The following is a 17,360-nucleotide window of genomic DNA, read 5'->3' on the forward strand; positions in this document are numbered from 1 at the left end:
TATGAAATGTACTTTTTTTTTAAATGCACTAACTTTTAATATTAAAATGATGAACAAAAATTTCACATGTCCTAATCCCACCATACAGACATAACCTGTGGAGTTAGGTAAGTAGGCAGTGGGAAATGGACCACCAAATCTGTCTAAGAAAAGTGGGAGCAGAAACCAGCAAAGTGAATCTGTTTGATATTAAATACTGGCTTTGCTACGAGACCTTGGGGAAATTATTTAACCTTCCTGTGCCTTATTTGCTCATCTTTCTCATTTAGGTAGTATGAGAAACAATAAATTAAACAGAGGGTTTAAGATAGTGTCCATGTATAAAAATGTCCAATGTTGTTTAAAGTTTGAAGAAAAAAAAAAATGTCCAATGAATATTATTGCTTTTCACAATAATAAATCACATCTTTCTGTTGATAAACATAAATGTTGCAGGAAGCTGGGAGTTTTAGCAGAAAATTTACATAATCTTTAAAGTTCCTTTTAATTTTCCTAGCTAATATTTAAAAAGAAAATGCTGTCGTAGTTAAGTTCAGAATAATTTCAAAAGGCCAAAATGAAAATAGAACAGTAACAATTTTTCTGAAGAGTAGAACGCTAGCCCTTTCCACTTCTGGCTGAAGCAAATACTTGTAGAATACCCAGCACATTTTCATCACTTTAATTACCTACACATTTTTCCTCTAAAAAAGGTTCTCACTACTCATTCAGAGAGCAATGATGGGAAAGGGTGATATTACAGGTAGAAGTAAATTATTCCAACTTCAATTCCTTGAAGTAAACTACACCCTTCTCTTCTTATGGGCACTCCAATCAAACATTTTGTTTTTCTACTTCATAAACAATCACATCATGTAAAATATTCAATTTGAAACTGGAAAATAATGGTTAAAAATGATATAACTATCAAAATTATAAAGTTCACTTTTAAAAAGAAGAGAACTCATTTAAAGGGGGAAAAATATAACTCCAAGTGAGAAATTTACAGGAAAATGAGCTACTCTTTAACATCACATTTACCAAGGATATTTCATATTTTAGATTGTATTTACTAATTAGTGCAGTAGAAAAATCCAAGCATAGTCAACAGCTTAGCCTAAAAATATGAAGAAGGAATAACCTCTCATTTTGTTGCTATAAAATAAGCCAATATGAAGTGTACTGCTGAATGTTTCTATGGCAATTTCATTTTCAAAATGAAGTAATATAATGAGCACTTATTATAGTGAAATCAATTATAGAAATATTCCAATTACTATTTATTTTTGTAACTTCTAATTTGAACATATGTGCCAGTAGAGAGATAACATAATGAATCTTTACTTACCATTCATACAAATGAAGAATTACTAGTTCATGGTCAGTTTATAGTTTGTTCTATATTTCCAACTCAGTTCCCAAATTACAACCAGATTATGAAGCAAATGCTAAATATTACTTTAGGTGTAATTTTTAAGATTTAAGTGGATTTAGGAGAAAAAGGGAAACATTTGGCCCTCCCTGGTGGCACAGCGGGTTAAAGCACTGCACTGAGAAGCTAATGCCACTTCCGCATGAGTTCGATCCCCGCCTGCCCCGGAGATGACCACATGGCGAGGCAGACCTCTCCTGACCCGCCCGCTGCTCCCCTCAGCAGTGTACTTCGTGGATCTGCCTGTTCTGCTCCCCACTCTGTCCCTGGTGAATCCTCTCACCCTCCACATCTCTGGCCTGTACCCCAGTTCTGTATGTACAAATAAATAAATCTTAAAAAAAAAAAAAAAAAAAAGGGAAACATTTAAAACTATGTGGTTTAGGTTAACCACATGAAAGTAACATTTTGGTGGATCAAACAATGGCCAGACAACAATTTCATACAGGATGGCCTAAGAGGTCATAAAAACAAAAGGCACTGTCAATTATTATGGTAGATGATAAATCTCAAATTTTGTATCTCACTAGATCTGGGGAAAAAAATCTTTAATATCTAGTCAGTAATTTTGGCTTTATAACGTTAAAAAAAGTCCATACCCAAAATTAAGTCAAGATACTTAGGAACAATTTTTTTTCTTCTAGTTGCTTATTAAATGAAAACACTAACCATAACAATAGGCACACGATTATCTATTTGTCCAAACACATAGAATGGCAACCCACAGAATGTAAACTATGAACTCTGAATGCTAATGAGGTATCAATATAGATTCATCAATTATAACAAATGTATCATTCTGATGGGGACACTGATAATGGGGGAGAAGGGTAAGCAAGTATGTGTGAGCTGAGGTATAAGGGGAATCTTGTTACCATTCCTTCAATTTTACTGTGAACCTAAAAAGAAACTATGATATTTTCTTACTAACAACTCTTACTAGTAATATTATCTTACTAAATTTTTCTTACTAATTCTTAGTAAATATTTTCTTACTTAAAAAAAAAACCCTCAATTAGTCCAAGAGACACAGACTACTACTTATATTTACTATAATAAAACTAAGGAGATTTTATTGCATATACTACAGGGAATCTTGGCTCAGATAATTAAAATATACTTGTACAAATGTACCTATTTGCTATAAATAAAAGTCATCACCTCTTCTTCTGGTTCATTTACTTCACTTTCATTTCCAGACTGTTCTTCTGTTTCAGCTCCTCCTTCTTCTTCTTCTTCATCCTCTTCAAGATTTTCACCTTCTGTCATAGAGTCTTTTGAATCTTTGTCATTTACTAAGCCTTAAAATGAGTAAAAAATAAAAAATGGAAAAATTAATTTAAAGGCATATTTTCAATATTACAACACTCATTTTAAAAGGTTTTTCAAGAAAGAACTCAACATCCGTTTTCTTAGAATAGTGAAATTATCATTGAAAATTATCTTTAGGAACATTTGGAAAACTAAATAGCTATACCTTCATTTCAAAAAGGTGCAGATACATTTCTTAACCACCAAAGTCTAAGACGAACAAACAAAAAATAGAGGCATGTAAGGTACAACCTTCATGGAATAGACTGGTCATGTTAGATGCAGACTTGGTCACACTTTTTTAATCAAAAGATATTTTAAGAATTTCTGGAATCTCAGATATAAAGTGTTGCTTCAATGAAAAAATCACATTTGACCATCAATTTTAATGTCTGCAAATTAAGACTGAGAAGAAGGCAAAGCTCTCTGGTGACACCTAGCACCTCTGTCACCAGAGCACACCTCTGTGGTATATATCCTCCTCTTAAAGGAACTCCCTTGGCTTGAGTTTGCTTCTACTTGTTATGTTCAGCCGCATTTCATTTCACCGCCTGCTCAATTCTACCTTGTTATCATTTGAATTCCAACTACATTCTCTGCTTTCAAGAAGCATATAAGAAACTAATCTGATTCAACTCCTTCGTGCTCCCTCCTCCAAGCTTCCTCTGTCATAAAGCAAGCCTCCTTGGGATCTTCTTCACCGACCAATCCTCTTGCTACAGAATATTCTTCAATATGTGCTTTCCAATCCCACACATTCTTCAAATTAGACTAGTCTAATTTTTACTACCAGTATAAACTGAGTACTTTTTTAACTTGTTTTTCCTCCTACAGTTCCGTAAGCACTTAAAAAATTTGTCATAACATTTACATTAATGATACACTACATAATGCTTTTTCTAATAATTTCACAAATGTTGTATCAAGGACAAAAAAACCTTTTTTATATATTCAAAATGTATCAGGCCACATATCTATAAATACACAGTAGGTGTTTAGTAAATGCTTGCTTGTTTGCAGAGTCTTAGGAGATTAGAGTAGAAACAAACTTCAAGGACGAGGTGATTAACTCTGTTATGAGGAATACTATAATCCAGAGTTTGAATAACTAACCAAACCAATAAAAGTGGCAGTGCCTTACATCTAAGAAGGTAGCTTACAAAAATATGGACATACAGGGAATCTAAAGTACATTCAAATTTAGAAATTAAAAAAAAATTGAGAGAAGATAGACAAAGCTCACAAAGACCCATTTTAAAAGGGAAATAATACTGAGGGGAGATGTTGGTGTCTCTGATTAAGATTCCATTGATTTAAAAATGCCTCCACTTAAGAGTTGAAAGTTTTCAAAGATATAAATTATATGTATAAAATTTATTGGAGAGAAGTTAAAGAGTACTAGACTGCTAAGCAATCAAAGGCAAAAAAAAAAGCAAAAGTCAGGACTACATAAATCTAAGCATTCTCAATAAAAATATCACACTGGCAATAAACTCACATGGCATAAGCTACCATTACAACTCTGTCATATCCTCTTAAAATATGGATCCTGGAAAGAACTGTCAGAATAACAAGCCTTGCTTTCATAGTCATTTTCTAATTTGTAAGGAAAATATTATTTCTAAGACATTTTCATTTGCATTGCAAGTTAGTTTCAAAAATAATTTATAAGCATTATAGTTTGCATATGAAAACTGTATAATACAGACTACCCAGTTGCTAACTTCAAGGACACCATCAACCTAAAATAAACAATGTGGATTAAAATGTACATATAAAGGACATGTGGATAGCCAAATGCAAAACCCAGAGAGTAAAATATTAAGATGCCTGTACCAGAATTAAATGACCTAGGAAAACAAAATCAAATACTGTTCTCTGAAATGAGCGGTTTAGTTTCAGTTTCCCTGCTCAAACAGATGGCAATAATTACAATTCTTCCTTTAGATTATTTTATTTCTCTGCTTACCAGACATGTTGGGTGGGCATTTACCTCACATAATGAATTAGAAAGAGCAGAGTCTTTGAAATCTGGCTTGGTTGGTCAACCTCAAGTTTAGCTCATTTTTTAAAATGAGTAACATTACCCTCCTTCCTCTATCATTCTGGCAAACAAGCAGTACTCAGTAAAAACACCAACTCTTCCCTCCCCTTTCTTACTTGATTATGTCCTGTTCATTATCTATTGGTGTGTTTTATTTTACTTTCAACATGCCTGTTGTTTTTATATAAGTCATAATAACCTGGCATGGAAACCGTTTAACTTTAGGTTTAGTTATTTTCCACTATGTAACTCTGTCAGTGCAGTCTATGCGTTCTTCGGTAATTTTAAAATCTGCGAAAATTAACACCTCTCCAAATATTTGGTCATCAGATCTATTTTTAACTTTAAATAAATTGCCATTTGACCCAGATTTACCCAAAAGACACAAAATATTAATTCAAAAGGATATATGGACCCCCTGTGTCTACTATAAATAGGTAAGACTTGGAAACAACCCAAATGCCCAAAAATATATGACTGGACCACCATGTGGTGCATATACACAATGGAATACTATTCCGCAAAGAAAAAAGATAATCTAATGCCTTTCACAGCAACTTGGACAGAGTTAAAAGGGATTATGCTCAGTGAAATAAGTCAGAAAGAAAAAGAAATATATCAAACAGTTGCACATATAGGAGGATTATAGGGAAACCAAACAAGGGATCAGAGAAAAAATAATAACAATAAAAAAGAAACAACAACAAAAATAATCAGACAACTATAAATCAGAGACATTATGCAGAGGAGGGAGAAGAAAAGGGTACAAAATGAGGGCTGGAAGAGCACATAATGAATTAGAAAGAGCAGAGTCTTTGAAATCTGGCTTGACTGGTGAACTGGTGGTAGAAATTCTATGGGGACTACACCTGATATAAAATAAAAACAAATAAAGAAATTAAATATTAAAAATAAAAGCATTAGCAAATTAAAAAAATGAAATTAACATTTAACTAATCATCATATACTAAATTTTTTTTAATTGGGACTACTACTAGCCTTTTATTCTATTCTGTTTTTATTTACAATTTATGAAATGTTTTTGCTTTACAAAGTAATTTATCCACATGGTTTTCAAAGGAATGTAGCCAATTTTAAAAAAGAATTTAGAAAAATATTTAGTCTGAAATTTTACAATATATCAAATGGGAAAAATTCAATTATTAAGCTACAAATATAAAGGAAATTATAAAACAAATGGAACATATATCAAAATGTTTACACAGGATTCCTTCTGTACAGGACATCAGTGATTTGGGGGAGTTATTTTTCAAAATTTATACCAGAAATGTTTATTACTTTTAATAACACTAAAATTGATTTTTTGAAATATAAGGTAAGAGTTTTAGTTTTCCCATTAACTATGATAGCAATTAGTTTCTCTCAAACAAAAATGAGATAATCAATTTGCTAGTGCTTATAAACAAAATACAACCAAAGACAAAATGCTCTATTGTAGCTTAGCAACAAGAAACAGATTTAATAGATATAGCTATGTATACTTTCTTCCTGATATTTAGATTCTAAAATAGCAATAAAATGGGACAATTTGGGAATGTCTTTAAAATTTCTGTTGCAAACAGTAAACTACTATTTCCTTTCCATATTCTAAATAAGGACTGACTTCTCAAAATAAGTCTGAAGTCCTTTAATTTAAACTTCTGCTCTCTCTACTAAACTAGATGTCAAATTATTACTTCTTCATGGCCACTATACAAAGAGTACCATTCATACAGGTTTGGGGGGGGGGGAACTAAGGCTTAATTATTTTAAAACATAAAATTAATGAAATAAGTAGCAAAAAAAAGCCCTATTCTTGAAATGGTCATTCTACACAATTAGAATTAGAAGTCAGAAAAGGAAAGAAAGTAGGTAATTTGAAACAAAGTTCAAAGGACAAAAAGAATCACATATACCTTTATGTTAGCAGGGACAATAGGAAAAGTTGAGTAGATTATGCTTAAAAAGGTATCTCTATTTATATTCTCCAAAATGGACTTTAATATGCAGGAAAAAACCCTATGTATAGGCTAGATGTAATATAAAACAGTTGAAAGAGGAAAAAAAAAATCACAAATGTCTTCACCATGAAAGTGTGTTTCCCCCACCCCAGATACATAACCTAGTGAATTAATATAGCCAGTATAACTGACAAAGGTCAGGATCCTAATGAGAGACATAAGGTAGGTACCAAGTGCTAGCAGTATATACAGTACTAACTTAATAGCCTGAAAATGTCACTCACTTTCAAATGACTTCAATAAGAAGTCACTGAAGACATGTGAAGAACTTTCAACAAGCAAACCAGACTGGTAAAGCTACACCTTTCCTCTAATTTGGAATTATTTAATGAAATCAAGAAATATGCCACCCCAGTATTACCTAACACTATTATGTAGCAATCAACACCAAAAATGGAAAGTATACAACAGCAAACTGATAGCATTAAAAATCAAGTTCTAGAAACAATCTGTCAAATATCATTTTTATTTTCTCTCTGTAATTAATTGCTTACCTAGTTTTATTAAGAATTCTCGTTCCAAGTCTTGTACCTGCCTGATGGATTCTTCCAGAGAATTACAGAGTTTGATCTTTGGTCTTAGCAGTTCTAGTGTATCACTGATCATGTAATCTATGTCAATAGGAAATGGATGGTCTTTTGTCCAAACCTCCAAACTTTTCTTCCACCAAACATAACGCTGACAACAAATGAAAAATAAATTCATTTATTTAAAATAAGAAATTTAATAACAAAATATTTTAAAATAATAATCGGTAATGTGATGTTACCTAGTTATAATAACTAAGCTAAAAAAGGTTATATAAAACACCTACCATTTTTCTAAGTGGTCACAGCATTGACCCTATTTCAATTACTACCTTCCAGCTACACAATTTTTTAAACATTTGGTAACTTTTTAAAATCACTTTTTAATTGCAACTACTATAAATATTTTGTAAAAGGCAAGGAAAAATTAATAAGTACTAATAAACTTCCAGGTTCTAAAACAAGACAGGAACCAAACTCCCAAATCCCCAACAGGGCTTAAATATTTAGTTTTACAGAACAACCAGATTCAAAGTCATATTTTAAATAAATTTTCACTGTAACTTTCCCTATGCTCACTACCTTTGAGTTTTCTGATCAAATATCAGAAGATACAATTTTTGAAATACATAAAAATCTTTAATCAACAAGCATTTATTGAACACCTACTGTGTATATCACAAACTTTAGGGATTTCCTAGCCTAACTCCCTTTTTCTTTTGAACTTATAATTCAGAAACTTACATTACTGAAAAGCACAGGCTAAAAATTTAATTGTATAACAATTAAACAAGTATTTAATTTAAACTGTGTGTAACAAGAAACAAGTATTCTTCTGGGTGCCTTATTCTTCTTCTCAAGTTTGAAGCAGATCTTTACAACTCTTAAGTGCAGACCTCAACTGAAAGCCTGTTGGAAAAGGCAGATCTTAGGATTCCTCTTCATTAGCTCAACTGAAAAATATCCCCCAGTGATATGTATATATATTAAAGTTTAGAAGCACTGTTTCAGGTGATCCTTTCTATCTTACCTTCCTATTCTTAAGAGAGCACACTGACCTCATCACGAGGCCTCCACTCACATCTTAGTCCCAATCTCTAGGTATATTCCTACATTTGGCCTGTTAATGGTCTCTTTCTACTCCTGGATATATCTGAGCAGCTCTTTACTCTCAGCCTAGAATGTGAGAGTGAGTGCGAATAAGGATTCTTTTCTGAAAGAGATTCTACTTTGGATGCTAGTAGTTATGGTTAATAGCTTGCAACAAAACTCTGGCTTCCAATACAGGCAGTTTCCATCTTAAGCCAGCTCTTACATACAATAAAGAATGTATCAAATCAACAAAAACATCTTCCCATTTTGGCTCATCAGTTTAGAAAAAACTGATAGGAGAAAGTTAACCTGTTTTTCACTAAGCATTTATTCCTAATTAATAACTACTAAGTCAATGTAATTCTGATATCTCAAATAGTAGTTTTTAAATTTACTTTCTTATCAGTGGGTAAAGAATAGCAATCCTAAACATATAAACAGAATTGATGATACTACTGGGACTTTGTCACAGTGACATCTGGAGAATTCAGTAGTGAGTTATTCACCCTAATAGGTACACACAACATTGTATATTAGTGATTAGCTGCCAAACGTTACTTTTAGAACGCCAACTTTACATAAGTTGTGAAACTGTCTCTATTGGTATCTGAATTTTATTTATACTGTAGTTGTACTACAGTATGTTTATATATTTCACTAAAATTAATATCAGGAAACCACAAACCAAAAACTAAAAAATAAAAAAAGAGAATATTCCCTGTTAAAAAAAAGGATTTCCCTAAAGTGATGGGTTTTTTCCTCAAAAAAAATCTTTCATAAAAAAGATTTTGGATGTAAAATGAGAACAGAAATGAGAAGAATGCTGTCAAATATGTAAAAATCACATTCAATTCATTCATTACTGTACCGAAATTTAAAACTACCAAACTAATTACTCAAATTAATGATCAATCACTGTGGAGTATAAAAATTACAATGCAGTTAAAATATTTACATGATAGAATTCACTATATATATATTTAAATCTCTGAAGCATCCTTATAGGAAGAATTAATCTAATCCAACTATTAACCTGTCTGTAATACACGAATGCTACAATGTTTCTACATAAATATTTTTCTCAACACAGTGAACTAAATGATACCAAACTGCATATTTCTGCTTATATACCTGAAAATATACAAGGAAGCAATCAAGTTTTCGTTTACTGGAACCTCTATCAAAGTACTGGCCACAGGTATCCAATATAGTACACACAAGTCTAATTCTGAAAAGGTGTTCAGGAGGGTCCAGTGAACTTGGAGAACCGTCAGCATTAACACCAAATGAAGTAAAAGAATAAAGAGTTCTAAAAATAACAGCAGACTCCACCATTCGGTAATTATAAAGTTCTCCCAAGAACTTGGCACTGCTGATACGTCTCTGATTAAATTTAGGTTGATTGACCTAAAGGGGGAAAAAAAAGAGATTTTCATTAAACAACAGCTAAAGTGTTGGAAAAGAGGTAAAAATCCCCATCTGGTTGAGCAGAGAAAAAATAATGGCATCTTTCCTCCTTCTTAAAAAAGATAATCACTGATAATTTTTTTCTATCTCTAGAAAATGGCTAGCTTTAAAAAAAGCTTATATGCAATTCTCCCTACCAGGTCTGATAGCTTATTTTCTCTGCAATCTAGGAATTAAGGAAACAATAAATCTGCAGAAAGGGAGACCTGCTTAAAATCATTCTCATCAAATCTTCTAAATAATAAATTTACAGATTCTTAAAACTTGAGTCCTAATAGTAACCCAGAAAGAAAAATTTGCTATATACTCTAAAATAAGCTTAACGAGGTTTGAGGAAAAAAATAAAAAGTATTCCAGAACTAGCCTAAAGAAGTGCTAGGAAATCTGATATGACATTTAAGAAACTACTTATTCCAAAGAAGTAATAGTAAACATCATCTTGGGAATGGTTAGTCTCAAACTATTAACTTGCAATAATCTGATTAAAAGGTCATTAAGTTCCCCACAAGCTCCAACTGTACAACAACTTTAAAGAAAAACCTCATTACCTCCATTCCTAATCGAATATCTTCTAAAACTCCATCCACAACATGAATTCCAACATCCTCTTGATAGAGCACTAGTCCTGCTAAGAGGTTGGCTACACAATGAATACTATTATATTTCACATTCCAGATGTTTATCATACAACAAATAACATAGTCTTTCACTTCTTGGTCCTGCCACGGCAATTTTCGCATTTGTCTCAAGACCTAAACGAAGAGAATTTTGTTTAAATCACTAAGCTAAGCACGAAATAGTCTATTTTGGGCAACATATAAATATAGTGACATTTTATTATTATGGTGGTGTCAGGGAACTTTCGAAATGGAAAATAGAGTCTTCTATCAAGCTTCTTCACTTGTAGGAAAAACGGTATTTTCCTAATTATAAGCAAAACTAGTTCATACTTTTCCTAATGCCCCAGAGTTCCTAGGGCTTTGATCAAGTCTTCCATCAAGCTAACAATATAAACTAATAGAAATACCCAATGTTCATCAAAAAAAAATCTGTTCTCTTTTATGTATCATATGATGTAAATAATCCCACACACTTCTTTTGTGTGTGTTCTCTCAAAGGAGAGAGAACAAGCCTGGTGTCCTGTCCAGGCTTGGCTCCCACTTTATGCCCTGAGATGCCAGGAAAGTCTCTGGCTACCTGTGATATGGACTGGAATAAGCAAACTGGAAAATGGATAAATGAGTACTAAAGATTACTGAATATTAGAAGGGTTCATTTTCTCTATTTAGGAGCTTGGTGATATTTTTGTGACCAGTGATATGCTGTAGAAACAACTTGTGTTTACATCAATTAGCTTATGATAAAATTGACTTCATTGTAAAATATCTGGCTTGAAGTGGAAGTTTCTAGGAACCTATCAATAATGTCATGTGAAAATTTATTATGTTATCTCTGAAAATCTAAAGTTGGCTTCAGTTTTCAAAGTTGTACCAATATCCCTCCATTAACGTCCACCTTTGTCATGTAGAATACATGTACAATTCCACAAGCCCTCCATCTCTCCATAGGTTATTTCATTAAGAAATTAATTTGCGGCCCTCCCTGGTGGCACAGTGAGTTAAAGCACAGCACTAAGAAGCTAAAGCCACTTCCGCATGAGTTCGATTCCCTCCTGCCCAGAGGTAACCACATGGTGTGGCAGGCCTCTCCTGACCCACCCGCTGCTCCCCTTAGCAGTGTACTTTGTCGATCTGCCTGTTCTGCTCCTCACTCTGTCTCTGGTGAAGCCTCTCACTGCCCCTAAGCCTCTGGCCTGTACCCCAGTTCTGTATGCACAAATAAATAAATCTTTAAAAAAAAAAAAGAAATTAATTTGCCTTATAGTACTTTTTTAAAGAAAAATATAGTCTACACTGTGTTTCAACTTGAACAGTCAACCAAGAAATGTCTTATTCAAAATATCTAAAAGTGAAATTTCTAACAAGGTAACAGTAATTAAGGCAATAGGTCAGTCAATGGTTTTCTGAAAATTGAACTCTGCTAAGAATCTGAAGAAAACTATATAACCTATCTCCAGAAAAATCCAAAGATACAAAATTACCAAATTTCAGAAAGACTGTGCCCCCTCAAAAAAACCCACTGAAAAAAATTTTTTAAGATTTATTTATTCATACAGAACTGGGGTACAGGCCAGAGGTGCAGGGGCAGAGAGAGGCTTCACCAGAGACAAAGTGGGGAGCAGAACAGGCCGACTGAGGAAGTGCACTGCTGAGGAAAGCAGCAGGCGGGCCAGGAGAAGTCTGCAACACCATGTGTGTCACCTCCAGGGCAGACGGGGATTGAACTCATGCGGAAGTAGCTTTAGCTTCATAATTCTTAGTGCTGCGCTTTAACCCACTGAGCCACCCAGGGAAGGCCCGAAGCAAATTTTTTTTTAAGATTTATTTTATTTGTACATACAGAACTGGGGTACAGGCCAGAGGCTCAGGGGGGGCGAGAGGCTTCACCAGAGACAGAGTGGGAAGCAGAACAGGTAGATCAACGAAGTACACTACTGAGGGGAGCAGCGGGTGGGTCAGGAGAGGTGTGCCGCACCATGTGGTCACCTCCCGGGCAGGCGGGAATCGAACTCATGCGGAAGTGGCTTTAGCTTCTCAGTGCTGTGCTTTAACCCACTGCGCCACCAAGGAGGGCCCCCAAAGCAAATTTTTTAAGGCAAGTTCCTTCTAAGATACCAGAGATAAATAGTTTCATTTCTACACATGCACGCATGTGTAAATACAAAATTAAATTTAGAAAAGTTACCATTTAATTAAAATTAAGAAGTCATTCAAAACATTTTATCATGTGAATTCCTCTTAGGATGACTTGTACAGAATTAATTATAGTGGAACTTGGGATCTAATCCTACCCCTCTCCTAAACTTCAATGCCAGGACTTTACAGGTCTGCTTCAACTTCTCATATAATATGACTAATGCAAGCTACTTACATTTCTATTATACTTCATGTTGTACTGAGTCAATTTATGAACAAACTAATATTAAAAACTGATATTTATATAGGGCCTCCATGGTGGTACGGGGGTTAAGGACATGGCGCTGTCAGGCTACCACTAGCCACTGCAGCACCAGTTTGAGTACAATCCCCAGCCAGGGAGCTAGCTGACATGGTGCAGCAGATGTCCCCTGTCATGCCCACTACTCCATTTCAACAGAGTATTTCAGTCAAAGTGCCTGTTCTGCTCCTCACTCTGTCTCTGGTAGAATCCTTGCACCCTACCTCCCACACCTCTGGCCTACACCCCAGTTGTTGCATGAATAAATAAATAAATCTTTAAAATAAAATTTTTTTTAAACCTAACATACAAAACCATTTAGTCCATGGTCTAGAAGGAAAGTATACTACCTTTAATATTAAATTCATTAAAATAAAAACAGACATTACAATGAAAACACACTGCACAACCACAAACGTCAAACTGACTATTAATGGTATGATTTCATTAAGATTTACCTTCTCAGTGGTCACCTTGGAGAGATCCTTGTATAAAAGCTTCCGGACATATTCCTGGAGAGGAGGACGTTTCTTTTTCACAGTTTTTTCAGCTGGAGGTGGGTTGCAGTAGTAATAGGCATTCTCTACCATTGTGACATATCTTGCATCAAGATGCATTGCTTGTTTCTTTCGCATCATTTGTTCCTACAATTGGAAATATGAATTTATCAAAACACTTTCGTTCTAGGTCTAGGACTTCTAATACAAGTTTAAGTAAACTTGTATTGTCCGTAATAAGATTTCAGGATTAAGGGTTTAAAAAGGAAAAGTCAATTACTAGGTATTTTTAATTAATTTTTTAAAAAGATTTATTCATTTATGCACACAGAGCTGAGGTACAGGCCAGAGGTGCAGAGGTGGTGAGAGGATTCACCAGAGACAGAGAGGGGAGCAGAACTGCCGACTGATGAAGTACACTGCTGAGGAGAGCAGGGGGCAGGTCAGGAGAGGTCTGCCATGCCATGTGGATCACCTCCAGGGTGAGGATCTAACTCATGCTAAAGTGGCTTTAGCTTCTTAGTGCTGTGCTTTAACCTGCTGCACCACGAGGGAGGGCCCTACTAGGTACTTATAAGAGATGTAAGGGCCCTAACTATTATACCACTACTGTTTCTTTAGAACAAATTAATTGATCTCCGCTTGGTCTCAGGTCTTAGTCAATAAAACACTTAAAAACTTCTTCATTGTTATCCCCTCAGGTTTTAAAAACAGCCTCTGGCTTCTCTGTATAGCACTGGTCTCAGCCACCTCGTTATCATCTTCTCTACAATGATGTTTCCTGTAACTTAAATCTGAACACATCTATGCTACTTACTCAAAATGTTTTAATTACTACTACCATCAGGAAAAAACCCTCATGTTCTTTAGCACAGCAGTCAGGATTCTTTATAAATAGTTTGTGCCAATCTCTCATCTAATTTGAAGTTGCTTGACTAGTGTCTCTACTCTGCCTTTGAGACTAAGCTAGTCTCTGACATAAACATTACTTTTTTCCAGGAAACGTTCTGGACATACCAAATGTTTCCTCTTCTACCTATACTCCTAATACTCTGTACCTACTTGTACTGTATCTATCATGTATTTCAATTGTCAACTTACTCCACTGTCTGATTTATTAAATTGTTAACTCCATGAGATAATTAACATTTGACTCTTAGAAGGAGCCCAAAACTGTCAAATGATAAACAAACATGGTTTCTACCCCTTAATCAAAAAAAAAAAAAAAGTGAGAAACGGTTTTGTCATGAAACGGGGCAAGAGTAGTTGCACCATGAAAACAGGAAGAAATTAGTTTTTCAGCAATGCAATGTTCAACCAGTCCACTTCAACTAGTAACTTTTTCTCCCCCCCAGAAATAGATTATTCAATATTATAAATTTTTTAAAAAATCATTAAAAGCTGAGCTTTCTCAGCATTTTTATATGCAGACTTTTTTTTGTTAACAGTAACTCTGATGCAACAATAGTCTCTGCTCTACCATTTTTAAACCAGGATCTTTATCATTACAAAGAACATCCTCTCCCCCACCACACTCTCTCTTAATGAACGTTGCAAGTAAAATGCAAGGCATTATCAACAACATCAGTTAACTGCTTAATCAATCTAAGAGTCATGCAGCTTATCAATTAGCTTAAGAAATAACTTTTCACCAAGTTATTTAAAGCTTATATTGAATTTTTTTTACTTATAATGTTAATTTTATATATTTTTAAAAATAGAATTTGTACTTTTCTTTTGAAGATTTGTTTTTATTTATTTATGCATACAAGAACTGGGGTGTGAACCAGAAGTGCGGGGGTGAGAGGATTCAACAGAGACAGGAGCAGAACAGACAAATCTACTACTGAAATACACTGTGCTGAGGGAAGCAGAGGGCAAGACAGAAGTGGTCTACTGTATATGTGCACTAGTTCCTTGGCCAGGTAGCAAACCCATGCCCATTAGCTGATGATAGCTTGACAGCACTAAGACTTCAACCCCTGCACTACCAGGGAGGTCCTAATTTATATTTTTAGCTTAATGTGCTGATGGCACGTTAATAGTAGCTTGAGATGTTAAGTTTCAGCACTATGAAACTATCCATGGCTATTGCAGCTCAAGCTCAATCCCTGGCCAGGGAGCTGACTCACACAGCACAGCAGACCTCTACTGTCTCGCCCACTATTCCCCTCAGCAGTGTATTTCAGTGGACCTGCCTGTTCTGCTCCCCACTGTCTCTGATGAATCCTCTCACTGCTGCCCCCACACCTCTGCCCTACACTCCAATTCTTGTATGCATAAATATATAAATCTTTAAAGAAACAAACAGTGACTGCTTAATTGCCAAAAGTTATTTGGGGTTAAACTTAATCCCCATTTACAATATTGTGGATTCACTGGCAGCAAAGTGAAAGCATTTGTAAGAACAAAGAAAGAACAGCACTTCAGGAATTACAGCTCATACATCTGGAATGCTCTAGTTTAGGTAGAAATATTTTTTTTTTTTAGGTAGAAATATTTTTACTCATTTTTATGGCAGAGCAAGATGCGGGCACTTTTAACCTTCCAAGCAAATCAAGAATGTCCAGCTCTTGCCAGGATCCTCTTACCAAAAGTACACTGGTCCTTAGATGTGATTCTGGAGATCTGAAAAGAAATCTTCCACATGTTTCCAGCAAGGTGCATGCCATTTCAATATGGTGATGGGAAAAGTCTGATAGAAGCATCTGTAAGTATAACAGTGATGAAAAATCATAAAGACAATACTTCATTCCTACTAGAAAAAGAAAACATCATTAATTCTTGTAACAACTTTAAAAATGCCAGTTAAAAAAACAAAAGTTAATTTATTTGAGTTTTACAAGTTATATTGACAAATATCTTTTGTGTTCTGTCATAAAAAATTTATATAAAAACTTCAATATATTTGTCTTTCCTTATAAATAGATATAACACGGGGAGAGGGAATCTAAGTTCTTCTACACTTATTATTATATGCTATATACTTAAACATTTACCACATACACAGCTGATATTTTCTAAAGGGCTGGTTTCTTCTGCTTTAGTTTGATTTATATGCTTTTTAAAATTCTGACCACAAAAAGCTCATTGTACCAAGTTTATGAATAAAACCATTACTATATCATTTAGTATTTATCCTTCCAATCTTTCAGTATACACATTTTCTAAACCAGAAAAGTTTCAAGCCTATCCTATCATTTAATAACGAGGCTTTGTGGCCTAACCTAAGTATTATTCATATCTTTTTTTTTTTAAGATTTATTGAATTTATTTATGCATACAAGAGCTGGACTGTAAGCTAGAGGTGTGGGGGTGGGGGAGACAGTGGGGGTATGACGAGAGGATTCACCAGAGACAGAATAAAAAGCAGAACAGGTGGACTAACTGAAATTTACTGGTGAAGGGAACAGTGGGTGAGACAAGAGGTCTACTGTGCCATGTGGGATACCTCCCTGGTCAGGGATCGAACACATGCTGCAGTGGCTACCCATAGTTTTATAAGTGCTGAGATTTAACCCCTTGTGCCACCAGGTAGGCCCCTCATGTCTTTATGCTTCTACATTAAGATTTCAAAGTACACAGCACTGTAAAATATGGCCTTAGTAAAGCTTAAATGATTCTTATTTATTTGCCATCCAATTTGTTTCTGATTTCTTGTTAGTATAAACAACGATGTGACAAACATGCTTATGCATAAATCCATGCACAAATTTATGGTTATTTTCTTAAAACAAATTTTTAGAAATTACATTTCAGTGTCAAAGAAAAGCATATCCTTACAAAGAAGAAATGTATGTTTCTGCTATAGGTCTTTATTAGCACAACAAAATATTCTAATAGGTTTAAGTTGCTTATGGTATGATTCCTTCCAATTACAGCACCAAGAATATATTCAAACCCTTCTTAAAATGTTGTCTAAAATATGCTCTG

The 17,360-nt window shown here is 34.4% G+C and overlaps 1 protein-coding gene across 2 annotated transcripts in view; it reads right to left on the reverse strand.

The window, feature by feature from the left end:
- The window catches only part of UPF2 (UPF2 regulator of nonsense transcripts homolog (yeast)), a 90,210-nt gene that overhangs the window by 23,677 nt on the left and 49,173 nt on the right, over positions 1-17,360 (reverse strand). For both annotated transcript variants that reach the window (XM_012731388.1, XM_004691246.2), the window contains exons 11-16: positions 16,019-16,135; positions 13,389-13,574; positions 10,422-10,625; positions 9,538-9,813; positions 7,282-7,465; positions 2,573-2,712 (exon numbers count right to left, since the gene is read on the reverse strand). In XM_012731388.1, coding sequence (XP_012586842.1) covers positions 2,573-2,712; positions 7,282-7,465; positions 9,538-9,813; positions 10,422-10,625; positions 13,389-13,574; positions 16,019-16,135 — 1,107 coding nt within the window. The remainder of the gene's footprint in view (positions 1-2,572; positions 2,713-7,281; positions 7,466-9,537; positions 9,814-10,421; positions 10,626-13,388; positions 13,575-16,018; positions 16,136-17,360) is intronic.

Source organism: Condylura cristata, unplaced genomic scaffold (assembly GCF_000260355.1).
Source record: "Condylura cristata isolate star-nosed mole 26May11 unplaced genomic scaffold, ConCri1.0 scaffold00030, whole genome shotgun sequence".
In the NCBI taxonomy this organism is placed as follows: Eukaryota; Metazoa; Chordata; class Mammalia; order Eulipotyphla; family Talpidae; genus Condylura; species Condylura cristata.